Genomic DNA, 24,777 nt, shown 5'->3' on the forward strand with positions numbered 1-24,777 from the left:
TTCCTCTTCTCATTCACTTCACATGCAGCATACAAGCAAACCTAACGTGAGCCCTTCGTGAAAATCCCACTGTTAGCACTGTTTGTGACTTTGCTTCCAGAGCCCTAGTTTAAAGGCTGCCATCTGTCACTCAGGTTGTGGTAAGTGGCACCCTCCCTGGGGTTCCTGCTTTTGCCCTTACAGCCCATCCTTGGTTGGGTCTTGACACACTTCTGTGTAAAACCTGCCCATGACTCTCTTTCCCCCATAATGTTCTTAGCAGCTTTGCTGTCTACTGTCACAGCCTCCTCTTCCCCAGCCTCCTTGCTGTTTGCAGACGCTGTTCTACCTCCAGCACTCAGCCTGCCTCTCCTTCCCACGGGACTGCTCTCTCCCCAGATGTCCATGTAGCTGCTTCCTTCAGGTTCTATCAGTGATCCCCTTCTTCAGCCTCTGTCTTAACACTCCTCACACCTCTTGCCTGCTCACATGTCATGTTGTCACCAAGCTGACACCCTACATCTATATTCTTATTAGGTCACTTAAGCTGCCTCCTGTCTGATCCCTCTAATATAAGGATAGGAATCAATCTCTGTGTATGTGTGTGTGTGTGTGTGTGTGTGTGTGTGTGAGTGTGTGTCTGTGTGTGTGTGTCTGTGTGTGTGTCTGTGTGTGTCTGTGTGTGTGTCATTCTGTCTCTCTGTGTGTCTGTCTCTTTGTGTCTATCTGTCTGTCTCTCTTTCTGTTTCTCTCCCCTCTCTCTCTCCGACCTAATGCAATGCTCAGACTATAATACAGATGTTCAGAAAACATCTATGGAACATGAGAACAATTCCATATTCTAAAGCAATTGCTAACTCTATGACTTCAGAGAAACACTGACAACACTCTCAACAGAGCCCCTCTGCCGGGTGACTTGATTTGTCATTGAGTGGGTGGTTTAATCTCTAGGGAGATGGAGTGTGGGGCATCCACCTCTCTCTGAACCTCTGGAAAGGAGACTCAGCAGAGTCAGCACAGAGGAAAGCACGGCAAGCTGGGTCGAGAGGATCAGGAAAGCATGGGAGGGCAAGGCAGACAGCCAGAGAGATGCTCTCTGCATCATGGTTTGAAAAGTGAACCAGCAAGCCCATGGCCTGTGACACATTTAAGCCTAGAGCCTAAAGGACACTACCATGGGGTGGAGGTCTGGGAAGCTTTGTGGGAAGCTGCCATGGTTTTGGCGTTGGCCTCCTTGGGTCACATGGGCCATAGACCAAAATCCTGTGAGTGTTAGAGTGCTGAGCAGGTCCTGGTCTCTGAGGAGCCTGCTCGGTTGCCTGCTTACCTCATTCTATGCCACGTATGCCTGTGTGCCCTGTGCTGTGCCCTTGTCTGTGGGCCCTGCTGAGCCCACACAAGACAATCCCCTACTAGTGTGTACCAATGGGGTGACAGTGCCTGACCTTAGCTTGAGCTCAGCAAAGCACACACTCCTATCTTCTTGCTTTTTACCTTTGGTGCTGATGATTGAGCCCATGCAAAGCACATTCTACCACTGCACTGCCCCCACTCCTCCCCTTCTTAGCTGTTATTAACTATAGTAACCAAAGCCTTGCATTGGCCTCAATAGCTGGATGAATAGTGTTTTCATTCTATTCTATATAGCACAACAGTGTTCTGTAAGAGCTGATCATATGAACAGCTATATTATATATGTTTTATATATATATGTATATATGTGTCATATATACAATATATATGTTATAAGGAGACACAAGCCCCATCCACCCCCCCACCCCCACCCCATGAGCAGAAGTAACTATGGACCAAATCAGAGCTTTAAGTCACGTGAATATTCAAGGCATTTAAGAGCCATGTGATATGTACTTTTTTTCATCTTTCCTGATCTATTATCCATGGATATGTGTTAGGTTTTCCCCAGGGTTTTCAGAGCAGCTTCTCTGGTGTCTATCTGGTGATTCTGAAACTCCCAAGAAGAAAGAGGAGCTGGCTTCTGGGTTTTGAGTTCTCGGAAGCAAACCCTTCAGGGATTTTTCAAAACCATATTTAGGGCTTGGTCAGTCACAGAATTCTCAGTGGCTAACCCCAGTGAAAAGACTAGCCATGCGCATTATTAGCATGAGATAGGACAGCAATTCCCAGACAGCAAATGTTGAGGCATTGTGTTCCTGTGAAGAGCCTTCACAGTGTGACTGGTGAGGAGCCTGGAGACAGTCACGTGGGCCGTATGATACAGCAGTGAACAAGGATTCCAGACACTTGTCTCAGAAGCCTGCAGCTAGCTCACCCTTGCTTAGGGTCCCTGTTTTCTCAAAGTGAAGGTAGTCTGCAGCCCAACCCAGCCCTCTCTTGCTCTGTGGAGCCTGAGACCCCTCAGCAGGTCAGTTGTGACTGGCTAAGCTCATGATGTTTCTACCGCATCCTTCACGACTTTGAATGGAATACGGATTTCATTCAAGGAACTCGGGTCGTCTTCTAGTTTCCTTTCGGCTCCTGGGATAAAAACAACCCAACCAAAAGCAACTTGGGTAGAAGAATGGGTTTATACTTCCAGGTCACAGTCTATCACTGAGGAAATTCAGGATATGAAGTCAAGCAAGGACCTTGAAATAGAAACCATGCAGAAATGCTGCTTGCTGGCTCACACCCAGATTCACACTTACCTAGCTTTCTTATGCAACCCAGGACCAGCATTTCTGGAATGGTGCTGCCCACGTTGAGCTGGAACCTCTTGCATCAATTACTAATCGGGACAGTCCCCCATACACTGTACAATCCCTAACTGAGACTCCCTTCGCAATCACTCCAGGCTGCATCTAGTTAACAATTAAAGCTAATGAGGACCGTCAGCTTAGTACTAATTACCTTTTAGGAGTACACTTCTTAGGAGTGTTCATTAGTAAAGCCTCCAAGACCCTTTCTAGAAGACTTGCATCAAGCACACAACCTCCTGCAGAAGGAGAGGACATGGAAAGGGGGAAGAAGAAGAAGAAGAAGAAGAAGAAGAAGAAGAAGAAGAAGAAGAAGAAGAAGAAGAGGAGGAGGAGGAGGAGGAGGAGGAGGAGGAGGAGGAGGAGGAGGGAGGGGGAGGCAGAAGAGGAGAAGAAGAACAACAAGAACAAGAAAAACAAGGACAAAAAGAATAAGAACAACAACAAGGGCAAAGATGGCTCCCAAAGGTGGAAGTTGTATACAGACCATTCAGCAAATGATGTAAAGGGATTTGGGAAGAAGTCACAGAAAACTTGTACAATGCAGAAAAAAGAAAATGAATTCAAGCTATATGGTTAGTTTTTCTTTTAAAAGCATGAAAAAAGTACTGAATATTCTCATAGCCTTTGGATGGGAAGCCTATCTCCTAAGCCAGTCACAAATCCCTGAAGAAAGGACTGACAGATATATCAGTCACTTTTCTTTTGTGATAAAGCCATGGCCAAAGGCAACTTAAGGAAGAAAGAACTTATTTGGGCTCCAAATTTTAGTGTCCATAATGGGGCAGCAGGCAGGGGAGCAGGAAGCTGACTCATCATATCCTCAACTGCAAACACAAAGCAGAGAGAACAGGACTGGAGCGAGGCTGCAGACTGGCAAAGCCGCCAAGTCTGCGCCAGCAACAGAGGTGAGAGCTCAACTACCTGAACCCGCGGGAGACACTTCTCATTCAGATACAATGTATAAAGATGATAACCTTTTGTAGCATCAAAATACTTCACAGACAAAGCTCAAAAGTGTTTGGGAAAAGATATTTGCAACATAGGGAAGTGACCAATTATTTGTTTTTTCAAAGTAACAAGGAAAAGCCAAAAAAGAAAAGATCATACAAATGGGGGTGGCCAGAAAATCCACAGGAGAAGTTTAATTGGGAAATGAGCAAAACCCAGCCTCCCTGTAATGAGAGCATCGCAAGCTAACAATGAGGTTTAATCTTTGAACACGTTGTTGGCTAAGATCAAAAACAATGAGTGTGTCCACAAATACGGCAGGTATAAAAGACAGAAAGGGAAACTGTCAGAATTTAAACATGAGTCCTAACCCCACACTTCCGGGAATCTGTTCCAAGAGACTGTAATCTACTCAGCAAAAAGTCTCCACTTTCGGAGAGGAGATTTGCATTATCACGGTCTCAGCATCACCATCGGCCTTTCCTATTCTGATGAAGCAGAAGGGAACCTCAAATATTCCATTCCTGTTCTGAGAGGGGGCTGTTAGAGTCAAGATAACAATAAATACTAAGTTTATATTACTAGGAACTTATCACAAGCTGGGGGGTGGCTCAGAAAAGAGAGGGACATCCAAGGTCTGAGTTCATAAGAACCTGGGTTGGTAGTCACTCTTGACCACTGGACCACACAGCCACCTGCCAGGCCTCATGACATCATTCTGTCTGCCAATCATGATGTCACCCAGCTGCAGCAACACCATCTAGAAGACAGACTCCAGCCACACCTGGACTTCTGACTCCAAATCTACACTCGGACAAGCCCTGCACAGTTCACGTGCACACCCCTGTTTGAGAAGCCCTCTCTACATTATCATATTTCCTCCCGTGTGCTTCCGTGTTCCTGTCGGTCACAGTTCCCTGTCTGATGACAGTTGTTGCTATATTTGGCTGTCAGGAGGATTTGGTTTTAAGCCACATGTCCTGTCATTCAACGAGTGCTTTACACCCAGCACATGTCAAGGGCTGGGTTACGACAGAGAATAAAAGACAGAAAGACAGAGCCGTGATCATTGCCAGCCCGAGTGTAGCTTACCTTCTGGTAAGAGAATGCAAAAATAAGGAAAGCCCACAGAGCATCACTTGTGCCAATGCTACGGAGACAAACTGAGGAAGTAGAAGATGGCCGGGAGACAGGGAGGGTGGTCAGCAACATCTCTGCGTCTTCCTATCGGGGCAGGGAACAAAGCATCCCCAGGAAAATATGGAACGAGATCTTTCTGCTTGGTGGCCTTGATGTGTTTACAAATGATCTGTCTGCCTTATCATTCCTTGGCTTGATTTTTCTCTTTAAAAGTACCAGCCCCCAACCCTCGAGGCTACTCCTATGTGGCGTTCAGATCCGACTCCCAGAAGTCTGTGTATGTACGCTCATGAAAGCTCACGCTGGAGTTCCCTATCACCACGAATCACTCACTGTTCTGTCAGTGGCTATCCACGGTGACATTGAAAAGTCCTGGGCTTTAGGATTTCGCTGTCCTCGGATGCTAATTGCAACAAGAAGCCTCCTTTGCAGCGGGCTTCTAGGAAGTTGTGCCTCTTGTGTTCATGTACCAGCAGATACCACAAATCACAACTGAGCAGCTCGGTTTTGCCTTAATCTCTGATACTGTACCCAGCATGGACTCATGCTGCTTCTCCTCCCTCAGCTTTCCTCAGGAGGAACTCAATGGCTTGTCCTGATCCTGGCTGAGAGGGTCTTCCTAGGGAGAATACTAGGCTTAAGCGTCCCCTGCCCCCAGCAGTGAAAGATGGATTTACTGCCCAGAGTGGCTTGGGGGACTACATGATCTCGCTCTCTATCTTCGGGCAGAATGTGGTCAAGATGTCTTTTCAGTACAACAGAACCATATTTCCAGCAAGTTCTCTCTGCTAAGCCATCGCAGCATCCCTCAAATCCCACTGTTATGACTAGCCTTGGTCTCTCAAGTTCATTTCCCTCTTGACCTTTTCTTAGCTAAAATGGAAAACAGTTGCCTCGTTCCCTCGCAGAGAAGTTGAGCTATTACCTAATCACCCTCACCCCCTTCTTTTCCAAAAAAAAGATGAGAGCTATTTTCTCTCTTTTCTATCCTGGGGCATTGCCTTCGTTTTCTCCGTGGGCTCCAAAAAGTAAGAGCAAAAATTCAGAACGAACCGGCATGTGCTGTGATTTCTGCTCAGTCTCTCCCACCAGGAGCCATCATTGCGCCAACGATGAGAATCTTCTGTGCAGTTGGAGAACTTCATCAGGCCATGTTTGCCTCTCTGTGCAATTCCAAGACACTCTTGAGGGTCTCTGTAAAAAGATCAAACAGGAGGGTCCAGTGATAGACCCTTGCGATTCTGACGCTAGGGAGGCAAAGACAGGAAGATCTCTGGGGTGTGCTAGCCAGCCAGTCTAGCCTAACTGGATAGCTCCAGATTTAGTAAGAGACTTTAGTATCTCAAGAAAATATGGTAGGGAGTGACTGAGGAAGATAGTTAGCATCAACCTCGAGCCTACATGCACACACATACATATACACTCATATATACATACATACATACACACACATACACACACATACACTCACACATACATATACACAATACATACACTCACACACACACACAGACACACCAAGAAGGTTGTATTGGGTCAACCACAGGGTCTGAAATCCTCCATACATATCCCAAACATATTGTCTGGCCATATTGTTTACTAACCCACCCTGACTTCCCTCTGGTTTACCTTTCAGCTCACTGACCCTTTAAGGCTGCTGAGCAAGCCACCGTGTACTTCCCTTGGCCCCTTTCCTTGCTCACAGCTCCTTCTCCTTTTCCGCTCACCCCCCCCCCGCCCCACCCCCACCCCATATCCAGTTCCCAGGCCCTCTCTTCCATCATGCCTTCCTGGGTTTCATGTAGACGATGCTTCAGAATGTAGATCCTAGTCCAGGGCCTGCACTCTCAGGGAGTCTGCCCAGGCCACCAGCCCCAAATCTGTGAACCCCACTCTTGGTTCCATTTCACTGTGGCATTTCCTTTCCAGATTTGTCACTCACTAAAGTCAGTATACTTAATGTCTGTCACCTCCTCACAGGAGAACCAAACGTCACAAGAGCAAAGGACATGGCCCTGTGCTCTGTATATGTCCACACTCAGTGCCTGGGGGAAAATATAAACTAGGAGAAATAAAATTTCCACTGCCCACATCAGCTACACCGCCACCAGATATAATTCCTTCTGCCATGGGCTTGGAAGATAGATCCTTAGCTATCAATAAACTCTACAATGTATCTACAGGGTGTTCCTTATGTACAAAAAGATCTGAAAATTTTATAGTCACTGGGAATCCCTACATAGAGCCAATTTTGAAAAAAATGCCACTCACACACCAGCAAAAGTTGCCTTCATTTCCATCTGAGAATCAAAAAGAAGGTGATAATTTCAAATCAGATAGAACTGCCTACACTGCCAAAAGCTTCAATGAGAAATCCACAAACTTTGGGAATGGTTGTTATGGAATCATATTTCTTCATACCTCACCCTTTACATACCACTGATCTTGTCAATAGCTTTAAACCACTTTTTTTTTCTTCTTTATGTACATGTATAGATGTGAGCCACATAGTAAAGTTTCATAAATAGGGTCAGGGTAAGATCTGGGTTTTTGTTTTTTTTTTTTCTCAACAAGAGCCAAATACTTTATAAAGAGGGGGAAATGTTTGCCTGAATTCTGCAGTTAAAGAGAGATTATTGAATTGTGGAGTGATAGTTACATTTCTGGGCATTTGATCTGAGTGATCAAGGCAAAATTGTGTGTCCCTGAGCTGTGTCTGTACACCATTCATATGCTCTGGAAGGTAGTGACAAGCCAGCCAGGGCTGTATGGACATCATTCAAGCCAGAGTCTGACCTCTGAGCTATGTGGATATCAAGAGTAAATCAAGCCAGCAGTGCCATCTCCTAGCTGACTGAGGGTACCCATTCTTATCACTTGGAGCCTGAATGTATTGTGTCACAGCTGCCGTGACTCCTCGCTGCCATTGGGTGGGCCAGTTGGAATGCAGCTTACGCGCAAGGTGCTTTCTGGCCCCCAACATGAATAGGCCTTAAAAGTGAGAGCTAACCGGTTAGCTTCCCTTCAGCCCTTAAAACAAACATGACCCCCAGCCTTGCTGGTGTGGGCATAATGGGATGTTAAAGAAGTCCATAGCACAAATTTCGCTGAAGATAAACAGAGCTCATCAGCCGCTGCTGAGAAACACGTGGTTCTCATTTAACCTGCTGAGGCCAAACTGAGTGTGCCTCAGAAACATAAAAAATGGGACCAGCTTTCTCACATGCACCCCAAATTCCTTCTGACCATAAGGCATTGACTTGGCATTACCAGTCCCTAAGAAGTAGTTTGGTCTTCCTGGCCACTGGGGTCTTACCCTTTGCCTCTTCTTAAATTTCCTGGATACTAGACCTGAGGCACACTTCAGACTTCCCTGAGGTCCTTGAAACCTGAGACCCAGGGAATCCACTAGCAGCTTCATTTTAAGCTGCTCTGGTATGCACACACCGCCAAAAAACAATCTAAAAGGATAGATAGAGCATGGTGGGTAGAGATGCCATCCGGATGGCTACAGACCTTTTGATAGAAGGAGGATTCTCAAATAATATGCCTGACGGGTGCAGAGTGAATTCTGCAAATCCACATGGACCTGAACTTTGTTCTTCACTGTAGCAGGATCCAAGAGCAAAAACTAGAATTTAAACAAACTAATACAATTCCAAGGTCTGTGCTGTGTCCCAGTGGGTGGGGGTGGGGTGGCTTGACAGGTTCATTCATTATCCAAATCAGTAGACCATCGCGCCTCCAGAGCGTCTCACCATCTGGGGAAGGCGAGCATCTCGGGCCTGCATGTCAAGTGCTCAGATAACGTATTTACGCCTCCATCTCTCACTGCGACAATCCAGCCACATCTGGAAATTCTTCGCTGTCACTTCATCTCCAAAACTACTTCCCTTCCATATCACTCTAGCTCTGGTAAAGGCCATCCATGCCTGCGAAATGGGCCTCTCTGGGGCCCGCCTTTCTCTGATTACATGGAAATGAAATTCTCTTTTATGGGGAGCCTGATGTGGCCTGTACTCTTGACTCCCTGGCATATTGGCTGATTACCCCCAAAGGGGAGAAAAAGGGGCCCAGGACTGAGGGTGAAAGCCTTGTGTCAGCCATCCCTAGAGCTGGTGGAAACACAGGCATTCCTCTATAGCATAAGCGAGCAGGCTCACGGGAGACGCCGCACCCTGCTTCCTGGAGTGTTGATATCACCGCTTCATTTCTCCCTGTCTCTGTCTTTGGTCTCGGTAACCTCCTGACCTTTCAGACAGAACCCAGCTTTCCTCCGTGTGACGAGAAGCGGCTGCACAAAAATATATTTTCTTTAGGAGATAGTTTTCAATTAGAAAGAAGGCATCAAAGCCAAAGCTACAACGTCTTCAGGATTTTACATTTACTCTCTTGGTACAGCGAACTGGTCAAGGTTCCTGTCACCGAACCACATACACAATTAAGTAAAAGAATACAGTATGCTCAGTGTCGCTTTCTTTCTAGAATAAAAGGACCTAGGCTGTCCTGGTGGCTGTGCTCCGTCCCCAGCTCTGCAGATCTCAAGGGAGCTGTTACTGTGAACAGATGTTTTGTGCCCTTGTTTATCCTTTCCATTTCAACAACAAAACTCTGTAGTTGAGGTCCTTACTGATATGAAAAACTGGTGCATTGGGAGGTGGGGACTAAACATAGTTATAGCCTTCTCTGTGCTTACCTCATGGAGCTTGGGATGATGGGAATGGGTTTCCCCTTTGGAATTCTATTTGTGTGTTGGAACCTCTGGCTACATGTAGAAATAAACATGAGAACTTGGGGCTGGAGATGTGGTACCATCAGTGAAGTGCTAGGCACACAAGCGTGAGCAACACCTACCAGGCATGGCAGTGTGCACCAATAATCCCAGAACTAGGTGGGCAGAGACAAGAGAATCCCTGGAGCATGCTGGCCAATTCATCCTAACTGAACCAATGAGTTTCACTGACATGCTGCCTCTAAAGAATAAGGAGGGAAAATGACTGAGGAAGACACGCGGCCTTGACCTCTGCTGTGTGGGCTCTCACACACATACATGTGCACACACACTGACACACGTGTACATGTACACATAAAAAGAGAGGCAGACAGACAGACAGACAGACAGACAGACAGGTATCACAAGCCAAACTGACAAGCAGGGAGTCTTCCACAATGCGTAAGAATTCTTCCCTCTTTAGGAGGACACGCCCACAGACACCTCCAGGAGCTCTCTGCTGTCTTTAAATGGTGGGTCATTGACACCCAGAAGCTGTGTTCTCGGCCTTTCAAAGCGTGGGTCACATAAAGCTAGGTGCATCACAGCTGAGGACTCACCGGGACTGTTATTTCCATTTCCGGCCTTGTATTAGGCAGCCCCACCCCTGCTGGGCACGCAGAACCAATCAGGAGTGACCCAGAGCGTCTGCTTCTCTGTGGGTCGGAAGCACCACAGGCTTGAAGTGGACGCTGAACATGCAACCCTTCCTCTGCTTTAGGAAAATCACGTCATCTGACCATCCATCAGACAGTACCGAGAGACACCTGGTAGCCATTCGCAGCCATGTAACTTAATACAAGATATTAAAGTGGGAGGCGACCAGGAATGGAAATGTAGTTCACATTTCGCTGAATGGAACAGAATGGAATTGGCTCATTTATGTTAGGACAGGTACGGTTAACCAAGTGGTATCAGGTCTCAGGCATTTTAATGAGTCCCGAAATGAACTTCCCCACAACTGCTGTGGAACACAGCGAGCAAGCGCCCTACGGTGGAATGGGGATCGCCCTGTCTTCTGACCGCTCCACTCCCAGAGTAGGTAGTTGGTAATTGAATTAGCAGAGCTGGCATTCACAACATTCTCTTGGTATCCCATCTCAAAGGGCGTGTGAATTCAGAGAATTCAGAAGGGCCCAGCAGCTAAGTCTCAGGCCCAGTCATGTTTACCCACTTGCCGTCAGCTGTGCTTAGGTAACGTGATACATAAAAGTGGCCCAGGGAAATGACAGGGAGCAGAATGTCGGCTGACAGGGAAACAGGAGTTAACAGGAAACACATGGTCTTGACACAAATGAACCTGCGCTGCTTCACCCGTCAGCTCTGGGCTCGTTTCAAGTCAACTTCCCCCAAGGGCTGCATTGAGGGAGACTCCAAGCAGGGCTCCTGAGTGGTGCAGAGTTAGTTCAAGTTTCCGCTTACCTGTCTCTCGGACTATGCACCAGAGGCGTGGAGTCAGGCAAATTTTGATGACCTTCTCTGTAAATGCCCAGCCAGTGGGGAGTGATCAGGAGAGTGGGCCAAAGCTGATTAAAGAGCCATCCAGGCCTCAGATATGCTGTTAAAATAGAAGTCAAGAGCAGCGGGACACATTCAGGAGGCAGGAGCAGGTAGGTCTTTGTGAGTTCAAAGCCAGCCTGGTCTACACAGTGAGTTCTAAGCCAGCCAGAGATATGTAGAGGCAAAGAAAGAAAAGAAAGTGCTAAGAATACCACAGGCCTGAGTAGAGTTGGTTCCTTAGTTCTGCGGCAGGTTAATCCACCCACCTCAAACCTCACATCCTCCAACTCAGTTCGCTGGTTCCCCCCATCCTTCTGCAGGAACACCCTACTCCTAAGATTTGCTTACAAGACACTTGCTTTGTTGTGCAAAATGGATAACAAAGTACGGAGCGGAGGTTCATGGGGCAGGTGGTATAGGAAGCCACAAAGTCAAGGGGTGTGGTGCTGGCACCTCGCTGTGCTTGTCCAAGGTTGAACTCAAGGCCACAGTGTGCACCTTCAGGCTTCGCTCTTCCTTTCTTTCTGGATTCCGTGCCCCCTCCTCAAGATCTGGGGGAGGCCTGGTAGCTCCCCTGAATCGGGAACACTTCAAGGCTGTAGTGGTCAGGGTGTGTGAAACCAGCCGTTAGGACGCCATCTGTAGAGCCTGGGTGTTCGGCAGGAAGCGTGGCAGGGATTCTCGCTCCCTAGCCTTGCAGAGCCACAGGCAGAGGTTGCAAAGTTTGGGTGACAGCTAGAGACCTGGTGTCACCGTGTGCCCAGAACACCTCTGATGTCTGTCTCTCTGTCTGTCTGTCTGTCTGTCTGTCTCTTATATCCAATCAACTCCCCAACTCCACCCTCAGTCCATTTTAACAGTGGAGTATTATTCAGCCCTAACAAAAAATGTCACCCTGTCATTTGTGGCAACATGGGTGAAACCGGAGGGCATTACATCAGGTGAAGTTAACCAGACATAGAATAAAAATACACATGTTCTCAACAAGCAGCAACTAGAAAAGGTGACCTCACAGTCACATGTCAGACAGTGTCCACCGGAGCCCGGGATGGGTGGGGGAAAAAGGGGCTTGGGGGGGGATGGTTTAATACGGATGAGGTGCAGTGAAGAAGCTAACAGAGAAGGTGCTGAATATCCCCGATACAGACAGACAGACAGACATCCAAGGCGATAGATGCTCCAGGTACAGGATGGTATCCTTATACACTGCATTGACGTTCTGAAAACTCACAGCAGGGTGGGCAGTGCCTGAGAGGAGCACTTACTCACTACACAAGGTGTTGCGAGCATCCAACGTTATGTCTTACCGGATAGCACAGAAGTGTTGCAAGGGTCCGGTGTCAGTTCCACCTGTTAGAATACTGCCTCATGGAAAATAGAATTATCTTTTACATCTGGACTCTGCTTAGAGAGGGCCCACAAACAACTCCACTCGGATCCCAAGGAGATGGGCTTGAGAAGTGGAGCTAGAAAAACAAGCTTAGCGTGATGGTGCCACTAACCCCAGGCATTGTCTGGAGGCTGGAGTAGGAGGGCTATAGCAATCCAAGGCTAGCCCAACAGCACACAGCTTCTCCGGGTCAATAATGGACACCGTGATCCTGAGCCTCACACGTGGGAACATCCTGGTTCCTCTGACCCCTTTTTCTGACCATAGCCTACAGGACTATCTCTTTCTCACCTGGGGACAGAGGCTGGGAGTGTCCAAAGGAAAAGTCAGTTTTCCTTGACAGTGACATTACCAGGACAAGAGCCACAGTTCAGGCTTCAAACCCCATGACTCATGAGGTAAGGGCACTTAGAGTAAATGGAACACTATCCTCTGACACCTTAGCTGCATCCAGCCACTACCCCAGGATGACTGTCCTGCCACAAGATGTCCATGTCATCTTGGACTCCACAGTGTGAGCTCCTGACAGCCTCCCACACCACCACCCTCTCTTGGTTTCAGCTTACACAGTGTTTTCTTTGGGGTCAGGTTTGGAGAGGGCAGATAACAACAGAACACCCTCAATAACTATGCTGGCAGAATCCAGCCTCAACAATGTGCCCCATGCCTTCCTGTCCCTGGTTGTGGACTTAGTAAGTTCTTTTGTGCAGATTCCAATAGCCACGGGCCTCCCTCAACTCCCAGGGGTCCTGCTGAGAACCAGCCCTGTCGTGGGAAGCATTTGGGCTCCAGCAGTCTGGGAAAGTATGAGAGTGAGTGGGCAGAGGCCACAGGGCCCCCAGACAGCTGAAGATGGGACTGTTGAACAGGGCAGTGTGGTGTTTGGTGTGACATGGGAAGAGGCCTTTATTTCCTCATGATTTTGAGCAAAGATGATTAAAGCCAAGTTGAGGAGTATTCTAGTTTGCTTTATTTTGCTTCAATAAACATCCATAGCCAAAAGCAACTTGGGGAGGAAAGGATTTATATGGCTTACAGCGTAAAGTCCATCGTGCAGGAAGCCAAGGCAGGAACCTGGAGGCAGGAACTGATGCAGAGGCCATGGAGAAATCCTGTTACTAGCTTCCTAGCCAGGGCTCACTCAGCCTGATTTTTTTTATAGCACCCAGGGCTATGAGCCCTCCCACATTTATCACTAATAAAGATAATTCCCCATGGGCTTTCACAAGACTGATCTGATAGAGGGGTGGTTTTTGTTTTGTCTTGTTTCAACAACTGAAGTTCTCTAGACAAAATTAACCAGCCTGTGGGGTAGGGTTTTAGCAATCGCTTATCTACAGAATGGAAGATGAGGACCCCTGGCTGGGAACAGTGCCAGCTATGAAGCCTGGGGACCTGAGTTGGTTCCCAGGACCCACATGGTAGGAAAGAACTGACCCTGACCTCCACACATGTGCCATGGCACGCATACCTCCCTCCATTCACACAGACACAAGATGCTCTGTAGAAGCTGCACATATGGTCCTGAAGCGTGTGATCCGCTCCTAGAAGTATCCATGTAGGCCACTGTACTAATTCCATGGATAAGGAAACTGAGGCCCGGGAGACTCAAATTGTCATGGTTGTGAAGAGGTGGAGCTGGGCTGCAGGAGGTACCACAGAGTATTCAAGAGTGTAACCAGGCATGGTAGCACACACCTTTACTCCCAGCCCTTGGGAGGCAGAGGCAGGCAAATCTCTGAGTTCGCGGCCAGCCTGGTCTACAGAGTGAGTTCCAGGACAGCCAGGGATACACAGAGAAACCCTGTCTCAAAAACAGCCCAGAAAAGTCCATGGGGTTGGAGAGACAGCTCAGTGGATTAATGTGCTCACCTTATAAACATGAAGACTTTCATTCAATCACCAACACCCACATTAAAAGGCTAGGGGTCAGGGCTCACGTTTGTAACCCTAGTGCTGGAGAGCTGGGGACAGGAAGATCCTTAGGGGTCACCAGCCAGGCTATCTAGTCTATTTGGTAAGTTCCAGGCCATTGAGACCATCTCAGAGAAGGAAGATGGTATCTCTGGAGCTGACACTCGAGGTTATCCTCCTGTCTCTGTGTTGGCATGTGCCCATACACACAAACTTGGACACACATTTTTAAAAGTATACCACATGATTCACCACAGTCAAGTTATAGGTGCTCATCAGCAGAGGTATAGGTGGTGTAGTGGATAGACACAGTAAGGCTTGTTCAACCATAGAGAGGAGTGAACTTTGTCAGACACAGGACAAGGGTGGAATAGGAGACCATCATGTTCAATGAAATAAGAGGGGAGGGGACAGAGCACAAGAGTGGTGTCTGGGATAGCGTCTGCTCCCTGGGTTCCTCTTACTGGGTTAGGCTGCTGATAACAACCAACCACATAACCTTGGGTAAGTCACCAAGCCTAAGGTCTCAGGTCCTTATCTGACAGCCAAGGCCAAGGACTGCCTGATCTGGGAACTGCTTTCCAAAAACAACATTCCAGGGTACTCTATTCCCCTTCCAGGCCCAGAGACAGCACAGAGTGACCTGACCTCCCAGCCTGCAGGTGCTCATACCTCCCATGGGCTGTCCAGCGGTCAGCTTTTTGTTGGGGGCTGAGAGGAGACAGTGGTAAAATGGGCCACCGTGAAGAATTCTGGGTAAAAAGAGGGCGGATGGTTGTCCTCCTCTCTGACCCCACCACAGTCTGTCCTTGACCCCTGGACCTAGTGCTAGGGGGTGTGTATGGTGCATGGCCTACTCTCAAGACCACCTCTGTCTGCATGCCTGCCTTCTTCTTCTTCTTCTTCTTCTTCTTCTCCTCCTCCTCCTCCTCCTCCTCCTCCTCCTCCTCCTCCTCCTCCTCCTCCTCCTCCTTCTTCTTCTTCTTCTTCTCTCCTTGTACCTCCATCTTTAAGATGGCTCCAGATACGGCCCGGTCCCACAGGGCTGTTGTGAAGCAAATGTTTAAGTGTGAATGGCCCTCAGAGCCGATCCCGGATATTACCATGTTACCGTGACCATGCCCTGTTCATCCTCTCAGAGAAGTGCCTCCCTGCTGTGACCCTGGTCAGGGAGAGTGGCTGAATTTTAGCTGCACCAGATCAGACACCCTAGAGACCCTGGGAGCCTTCAGTCTCCTGCTGAAGCAGGACCACCCTGAGCCTCCCATAAAAGTGGGTTATTTCCTGATTAAAATGATTCCCGTATAACCACAGTCAGGAGCGCAGTGGCCAAGGTTTTCATCCACCACCGACTTCAGCTTCTGCTTCCTGCCCCACATTCCACCGGGGCCAGCCTGTCATAAGGCATCAGATGCCCTGACCATCACTTCCCTGTACTCACACCACCCCAGAGACGCCCTGTGGAAGAAATTAGTTCTGGCTGTGACTCTGCCCACCGAGGCCTGGCCGTTTCTCACACATATTGCTGCTGCTCCTGGCCCCTGCCCCTCTCTGCTGGCACCTACGGCCAAGTATCACCACCATCTTCTCACACTGGGGGCTCTTGAGCAAGACCAACTAGGGTGGGTTGGCAACCAGGTTTCTCCCCCTGCCTGGAAAGCCAGAACACCAGTTTTCAGGACGCTGAGGAACTCTTGATCTGCCTCTGACTTCAGTGAGAGTCAGCGTGTCTGTCCTATAAGTTCCGAGGCTTTCTCGGCACCAACTGGGTGTGTGGTATGATGACCAAGCCTTGCGGAGGTAGGGAGTCTTCACTGGAACTTCTGTGCAGAAGACTGTCTTCTCTGGGCCTGTCAGCATTGTCCCCTCAAGGGACAAGCCAGAGAAGGGGAGTCCCACATGCGTGAGAATGAAAGGAGACAGACGATCTGAGAGCAAGAGCTCACAGAACCAAACCTCAGGTACCCACCATGTGGTTGATACTACAGTTGGAACAGGAATGAAGACCCAGAGCAATTCTCTCAAAAACAGCTCCTAAGGGGTTTTACAGCATCCTGGTGTGCTCCACAGAACCTTCTAGAAACTTCCAACAGCGGGCCATACATGAAGCCCACTTATAAGCTTGGACAGACCTAAGGTCCCAGAAGACCTGGGCTCCAGACCAGGGCTTTTGACTCTGTTAGCACGTGACTTGAATTTCTTTTTGCCTCCTAAACGCCTGTCTGAAAGGAGTGATATAAATGAGCTTTGAAATCAGGAAGCAGAAGGTTTAAGCTGTTCCTCAAATCTCATTTGCATGCCGTGGTCATCTCAGCTCAGTTTATTGAAGAACTTAATAGCCACATTTTCTGTCAGAACTTCTGCCTTAAACACTTCCCAGCCAGAGCTGTGGTAAGCCTGTGGGCCTGGCTGCTAGGCAGGAGGATGTCTTGAACCCAGGAGTTCAAGGCCATACCTGGAAACATAGTCAATAATTTCATAAAATGAAATGCCCTTTGACCATTTTTGTCCTCTAGAGAATGGAAGCAGGGAGCGTCTATGCTCAGCTGCTGTGTCAGATGCTTATAGATCTAAGACCGCTGGTTCTAACAGCTCTCTCTCTCTCTCTCTCTCTCTCTCTCTCTCTCTCTCTCTCTCTCTCTCTCTCTCCAGGTGAGCCAAGAGAAGGGTAACTGCTCTCTACAAAGAAACCCGACCCCCTGCATCATCCCTCAAGAACAAGAGAACATCTTCCACACCATATTTGCTTTCTTCTCCAAGTCTGGAAGAAAAGTGTTGGTAAGAAGTCACTTGGTGACGGGAGCCATGATGGTGGGCCTCACAGGGAAGGCATGTCGGAGATGAGAGGCCAGTCTTCTACTTGGCGCTTCTTATTTCTCAAATCCAGTTTTCACTGGTTAACTCAAAAAGCCTTGAGGACTATAATCAATCCCTATTTTTCAGCCCAGGGTTTCCCTCACAAATCTATATTCCAAACGCCATTGCATGACTAACAGAAATCCTAAACAACCTGCTGTCAGGAAGCAAACGATTTCTTCTCCTAGAAGGAATCTACAGTGCAATGGGGAAACCTCCTAGCGGTTTCTATTAAAATTAAACATGTATGTATTACACAACCCAGAAAAATGTACCATTTCTGGGTCTATCCCCAAGAAGTGAATGCACGTATTGTTGAAAGACACAGGAATATTTGAAACAATTTTAGAGTAGCCAAAAACAGAACAATTCAGATAGCTATCAACAGTACAACGAATAGACGAGCATATCCATACACATGAATATTATAGAACTACAAAAAATAAATGTAACTAATAGTATTCCATACACTATGCAGCATAAGTAAGTCTCACAGAAATTACACTAAATGAAAGACGAATAAAGAACATTCTGGAATGTGTGTAAGGAGTTCAGAAGTAGTAAAGATGGCAAAAAGATAGCATGGTCAGGTTGGTTCTCCAGTGAAAACATGAAAGACATACATGAAACATACATAATACCTATGTAAAATATATCAATATAATACTTAGAATTTGTTCTTTTTACTGTGTGTGTCCTACCTCATCAGAGCTTTTTCAGGGTCCCTTTTCCTGCATCCTGATTACTTTCACTGAGGGCTTTACTTCCACCTAAGCACACCCCACACTCACTTGAACACCTCTCCCGCCCCTTGGAGAGCTCAGCTGCCTGCTATTGGAGACTTAGATTTTTTTTTCACTTGCATACTGTTTTGCTTTGCTTTGTTTGTTTGTTTGTTTGTTTGTTTGTTTGTTTGCTTGCTATGACATTATACCCTGGCAAAAGCAACTTAGGAGAGAAAGAGTTGACTTTAGCCCACAATTCCTAGGGCTCAATTCATCACTGTGCAGAAGTCAGGAGATACCCAGTCACCTTGCATCCACAGTGAAAAAACAGAGAGGGTAAAATTAAGTCATTTCTGCTGTGCTCAGCTCACTTTCTCTATTCTCACACAGTTCTGGACCCCCTGCCTAGGGAATGGCGCCACCCACAGTGAGCAGGTCTTCCCACATCAATCAGTATAGTGGAGATAGCCCCTCACAGACCACCCTGATCCCTCATTGAGACTGTCTTCCTAGGATTCTAGATTATGTCAAGCTAACCAGTGGCCCACATAGCAAGGATAGCCTATCTTTGTAAAGGCCCTAGGGGACAGTTAGATATAGTGACATCGGCTGTGTCTTCCATACACGCTGAAATGTCAAGCTGAAAATGTCTCCTGCGATTGAAGCTTCATACAGGTACACACACACACACACACACATATACGCACACATCCATACTTTATATATAAGATACACTTCCAAACACAAAAGAAAAATTCCTCCTTGGTCATTGGAATAAACTTCCCCTTGGCGGCGTATGCGTCACCGAGTCATATAGCTTCTTTGTTCTTTAAGCACCCACCCCTGCCCCACCCACTAAACAGGAGCATGGTGTCTGCCTGCCAAGGCATGGACCCAGAATCCGCTGTAGTTGGAAAGTCTTCCTGTTTAAAAACTCACGAAAGTACACAGGGATATCTAAATGTTTCTTTTGGAGAAGAATTGATTCTCCTGGTGAAATTCAACTTTTTGGTAGGATTAACCGCATAACCACCTTATGTCTACTTGTGGACTCCCCCAAACACAGGAGACCAGAGCCCTAGTGTTCAACTAGGCCAGAAAACCTTCTACCGCCCTCTGCTGGTGACAGAGCAAAATTACATCTTCTTTAGTTTGGTGGGGCAGGGTATGTTAGTTATAGTTTGGTTTTTTTTGTTTTTGTTTTTAAAGCTACTCCATATACCAGTACAATTTATATATTAAATAACAGTAATTGAACTGGGTGATATAGTTTTAAACAGAAGAAATCATGGAAATAATTCAGGTTACACAATCCCTCCCTCCATACCATATTTGTTTAAAAATCACTTTTCTAAATCCATTGATGGGACAGGTGTGTTCAGTGACCGAACACACCTAATTCCTATTTTACTCTGTATTTTGGAGCTGGGATGGAATCCTGGGCCCCAGACAAGCTGGGCAGGAAGTCTGACATTAGCCACTCCACGGGCCCCATCTCTTCCTCCTGATTTTGCCTCAGTTAACATAACAGACACTCTGCACTATAGATGGCTTTGGATGGTCTCTGTCTCTTAATTCCATCTGGGAATTTTTCTCCTCAGGACTGTGAAAAGCCAGGGAGCTTCTGCCTAACGTTGCACTGCAACCTTAGTGCTCTTCCGAAAGAGGAGAGCCGCACCATCAACCTATACATGCTACTGAACACAGAGATACTGAAGAAGGTGAGTCCCCGGGCTGCGCTCTCAGCGGTTACCCAGAATCCCTTGGAATCCGTTCCCAGAACACACGGGCTGCCCCTTATCAAACTTTCCCAGCATGCACCACTGGCGATTCGTCCATCAGACGTTGCCAAGAAACAGTATCAGACCCTCAGTGTTCACCTTAATCCAAGGACTGGCGGTGTCACCGAGAGTATCCTAGCATCTTTACCGAGTTCTAGCATCTTCAGCTTCCCGGGTTCTCATCTGCCCCTCCGCGCTGTTGCTCTTTCCTTTTCCTTGGGCTAAGCTGTAGGGCGCCCTGTGGCGGCTGCGTGCCTTCAGGTCCAGGCAGAGGTAGACGGATCTCTCAGTTTGAGGACATCCTCTCGAAAAAGCAAATATCTCCTTGGGCTTATAAAACCTCAGATTCAGTGGGGGATGAAACCTGAGATGGTACTGACAAGCTTATAAATCCTGCTGATTTGGAGACCATGTTTTGTTCTGATTTTGATCAAAGGTCGCCCTTTTCTGTCATGGGCTAGCAAGAACAGTTTTAGGCTTTATGGGCCAGAATCATGCGTGGTCAGGCCTTTGACCTTGTGGCTTACTGTGGTCACCTGTGACAGACAGGCTTGAGAGGCTCATCAGCTTTCAAAAACAACACACAATAAACAAGTTTTAAACAGGTTGATTTTGTGTTAGGCTGCCCATGTTCATAGCTACATGCTACACTGTAGCTATGCTAACTTAATCGTTTGCAACAGTTTAACTCTGTCAGCAGCCACAGTGTGGACTATATCCAAATGCAGGGCATGTTCTTAATAAAACTTTATTTACACAAGCAGACAGAGGGCCAGATTTGACCCATGAAGCCTTAGTTTGCCTGATCACTTGTTCAAATGATCCCTCAAAGCAGTTGGGCCCGTGAACCTCAGAACACTTTGCTACTGTGAGTTTATCAAATATGGTTCCAAATCTCTCAGTCAGTCAGCAAACCAGTGGCCCTTAATAAAGGTTTGCTCTGATTTGTTTTAAGATAAGAGCTTGCTGGTTCAAGAGGCTGTGCGCCACAGGATGCTATAGAAATAGTTGGATATGAAGGTAAAAAGAATATGCATGTTAGCCTCAGAGTTCCTTTTTAGTTTTATTTGAAAAGACTAAACATGCAAGACGTATACAAAGCCATCGGGGCTGTCCACAGGTGAGAAGCGTCAGCGCTGTCTCGTGGTCAGCTTTGAATTAGCCCCAGCAGTGATGCGGCAGCCTGAGAAGATGCAGTTGTTGGGGGGAGGGGTCTGCTTGTTTTCCCCGCCTCTCTGTAGCTATTACAGTCTCCACACACCGTGGAAAGCTGGACACCATCTGGTTCCCTAGTTTGGAAACTAGTTTGGAGGAAGTTGGGCTCCCACTCAGGGCTTCCCTGTTCTTGATATAGGTCAGCGTTGTTAGCAGAGGCCAGGTGTGAGCTTCATCTACCATCGCCCTTCCACGAGTCCCTCCCTGACGTGGTTCACTAGGAGTCAACATACTTTCTCCCTGGTCCATCTTAGCCAATGCTGCTGACAGCTCATTTCCCATGAACTTGCTCATCACTGCCCCCAGAGTGATGGCACTGGTTGTCCTGCCTCTCTGTCTGTCTGTCTCTCTCTCTCTCATCCAGTAGTGACACTTAACCAAGGACTCCATCCCAGAAACATTGTTCCCACTGGTCGGGCAAACCAGTGGAGCCCCAGGCAAAAGAGGGTGACATCTCTGGGTTGTCATACAGCAGAAACTTAGGCATAGAGTGTGCCTTGAGTCTGAAGCACTGTCAGGCCTGGACCTTATAAGGCATAGCGCCTTTGGGGGTTGACCAGATGGCTCCAGGGCCATTGGGTCTCCCTGGGGACTTGGATCAACATGGACCTTGTGGCTGGCCTCCGCCTAGGGTTGTTTATTTTCCTTTGACCTCAAGGTCTGGCTCCAGACAAGGGAATCTGAGGTTTTATTGTTTTAACCTCCACTAGTTTTCATGTAGAATGTTGGGTCTATTTTTTTTTTTAATTTTCAGAGGATAGGATTTCTTTGGCAGTGTCCCTAAGGCCTTTTTCACAGCCACCAGGGGCCTACTATACACCAGCCCTTCATCTCCTTGGCCTCTAACCTAACCGTTATTGTCACTGTTAATATCTACGGTGGTAACACCGATGATTTATAATAAAAATACAGTATGAGAGGACAGCTCTACAGCTCAGTGGGTAAAGGGGCTTGCTGCCAAGCCTGACTGACTTACTCCATCCCCACAACCCACATGATGGAAGGAGAAAAAGGACCGATAAAAATTGTCTACTGATCTCTCATGTAGGCTGTAGCCTGTACATGACCCCCAATAATTCCCACACTAAATTAAGTAATTAATTAAGTGTAAAATCAATAGAAGGCCAGAGGATACAGGAAACTAAAATTTATAAAACTAGTAAATTGCTGGAAGATTTTTATGAAGCAGAAATATTCTTTTGAATGACAGTCCTCCCAGAAGCTTTTTAAAGTATTTTTCTATTAAGGAAGAGAGTGGTTAAAAAAAAAGAAAAGAAAAAAGAAAGGAAGAAAAGGAAGGAAGGAAGGAAGATGGGGGAGCTGGAGAGATGACTCAGCAGTTAAGAGCACTGACTGTTCTTCCAGAGGACCAGAGTTCAATTCCCAGCAACCACATGGTGGCTCACAACTGCCTGTAACTCCAAATCCAGGGGCTCTGATGCCCTCTTCTGGCCTCTGCGGGCACCTGCACTCCTGCACATACTCCCCACACACAAATAGCAGACACACAGAAATATATATAATTACCATTAATATTTTTAATAACAAAGTTCAGTTTGACCAATGCATATATAGTTCTCAAGTTCAAGTGGGCCTTACACATAGGAGCCCAGCACTCCCATGGGTGTCTGGAGATATCCCACTGCATCTCATTCCTATGGACAACTGAGAGATGTTTATGTTTAAAACTCTTAAGCTGTTGTTAACTGGGGTCTTTTGTTGTTTGTTTGTTTTGTTCTGTTTTTAAGAATAATTTGTACACAACTCCTATGTAAAGTACTACGTCAAGGATGTCCTTGTTCCAACCCAGGGTGGGCTCTGTGGTTTCCTGGGTGATGAGCAAGGGGTCCCCTTATAACTTAACATCTAGAGCAATGTTTCTCAACCTGTGAAACACAACCCCTTTTGGAGTTAAACAACCCTTTCACAGGAGTTGCCTGAAACCATCTGCATATCAGATATTTACATTATGACTCGTAACAGTAGCAAAAGTATTTAATTAGTAACAGAAATAAATTCCATGGTTGGAGTAACCACAGCATGTGGGACTGCCTTACAGGGCTGCAGCGTTGGGAAGGGTGAGGACCACTGATTTATATAGAGAGGTCTTTGTTGTTTCTGTGTGCATTGGGCCACTGTAGGTCAAAGCTGGCCACTGACTGTGAAGTCTGTCTCAGTCCATTTTCTGTGTCCCAGGGGGCATGGGACCAGGAACGAACGTATAAACGATAAAAGTGCCTTTGACTTCTCCAGACTCAGGCCTGGAGGATGAGAAGTTCAAGGACAGGGTGCGAGGATTCAGCCTCTGGTGGGAGCCTTGAGCTACAGGGTAGCACAGCAGGCCTTTCTACTTCTTAGAAAACTGCCACCACAGCATCGTGCAACAACCTCTTCCTGGAACACACACACACACACACCTCTGGAAGGAAATCCACAACAAACCAAAGTAATGATTGGGCCAAAGTTTAACCTGGTGAACCAGTGAATATTTGTTGTGGTTCCTACAGATGTATAGATGTTTGGCCACTTACAGTAGCCAAGATGACTCCAAACAGCATTGATGAAAAGCCCATCCCCCGACCCCTACCATACTCTCCCATACACACACCCATTCCCCTACCCCCTTATAGGTGACCATCCAGACTCCAGCCCTGAGCTCTGAGAAATTCCCCTCTGTAACTCATCTGGTCAGAGTCCCCCTCCCCCCAGCAGCTGCTTTCCTAAAGCTGGGAGGGGGGTTGGGGGGAGTGGGTGCCAGAATCTTTCTAGTTTCACTTTCCCAGACTGGTGACCTCTCCTTTACCTCCCGCGTCACATAAACCTTCGACTCCCTCTTGGAAGAAAAGATTTCAATCCCAGGAAATCCATAAGACACATGGACACTCCATCCTTCTCACTTGCCTAACCTGACTGGCTACCAGAAGCCTCCCACTGAATCTCACAGCACATGACCTTAGGGAATAAATTTCCAGCACCTGAATTCTAGGGATGTGTGCAAACCACACTGGCTTCCTGGAGTGACAGAGGAACTCAGGTGAAAACACTAAGGATACCTGGCTGGCAGAGCCCAGCCATCCCTCAGGGACAGCAAGGACACTCCACAATCAGCAACAGCCCCATCTGACACTGGCCTTTCCTAATTTTTCCAACCCACATCTTTTTCCAATTTCTTTTTCCACCTCTACTTTGGAGCCACGTTCCTGTTATCTGGATGGTGGCTTTGAAATAGAGCCCACAGCAAGGCTTTCAACCGGCTTCTGCCAACAGCCACTTCCTGAGGCTAGGAGGTCCCCCTCTTTGACCCTCAGACCTGATTAATAAACTAGATGTTTGTCTCTCCCACCCTACCCCGACCTGTCATTGTGCCCTCAGATGCCTTCTTTGACTATTTGGCCCCAAGACAGCTTCATTCAAGAGCAAAGAAAGAGTTAATAATAGCTAAGCTTTCATGGTTTTGAGGGCTGTGGTCTGGGCAAGAAGATGACTAGAAAATGGGAATCAGATGCCTTCTGGGGATGCCAGGCTGGGATTTGTTGCACACAATTAAACAGCGTTATTTATCTTCCACTCTTCGTGAATATGCAATATGTCAGTATCCACCTCCAGCGATCTAGCCCTCACCACTCGGAAACCACAGCACAAGGGTGTGCATGTGTTCATTACTGGAAAATGCAATGGTATCTGCCACTCTGCATCTTCCACCGTCCAAAGGAATTCTCAAGAGAAGGCAGCAGTGTGTGCGCTGTGGGTACCAGGGATGGGAAAGCTGCTAGTTCAGTGATAAGCTCTGCATGGACTCTTCACAGAACCCTGAGAGTTCCGCTTGGCATAGTCCCCCTCG

The 24,777-nt window shown here is 47.3% G+C and overlaps 1 protein-coding gene across 3 annotated transcripts in view; it reads left to right on the top strand.

Moving 5' to 3' along the window:
* Itga9 (integrin alpha 9) overlaps window positions 1–24,777 on the top strand; it is a 294,295-nt gene that overhangs the window by 245,571 nt on the left and 23,947 nt on the right. For all 3 annotated transcript variants that reach the window (NM_133721.2, XM_006511918.4, NM_001113514.1), the window contains 2 exons: window positions 17,012–17,137; window positions 19,542–19,661. In NM_133721.2, coding sequence (NP_598482.2) covers window positions 17,012–17,137; window positions 19,542–19,661 — 246 coding nt within the window. The remainder of the gene's footprint in view (window positions 1–17,011; window positions 17,138–19,541; window positions 19,662–24,777) is intronic.

Source organism: Mus musculus, chromosome 9 (assembly GCF_000001635.26).
Source record: "Mus musculus strain C57BL/6J chromosome 9, GRCm38.p6 C57BL/6J".
Taxonomy (NCBI): domain Eukaryota; kingdom Metazoa; phylum Chordata; class Mammalia; order Rodentia; family Muridae; genus Mus; species Mus musculus.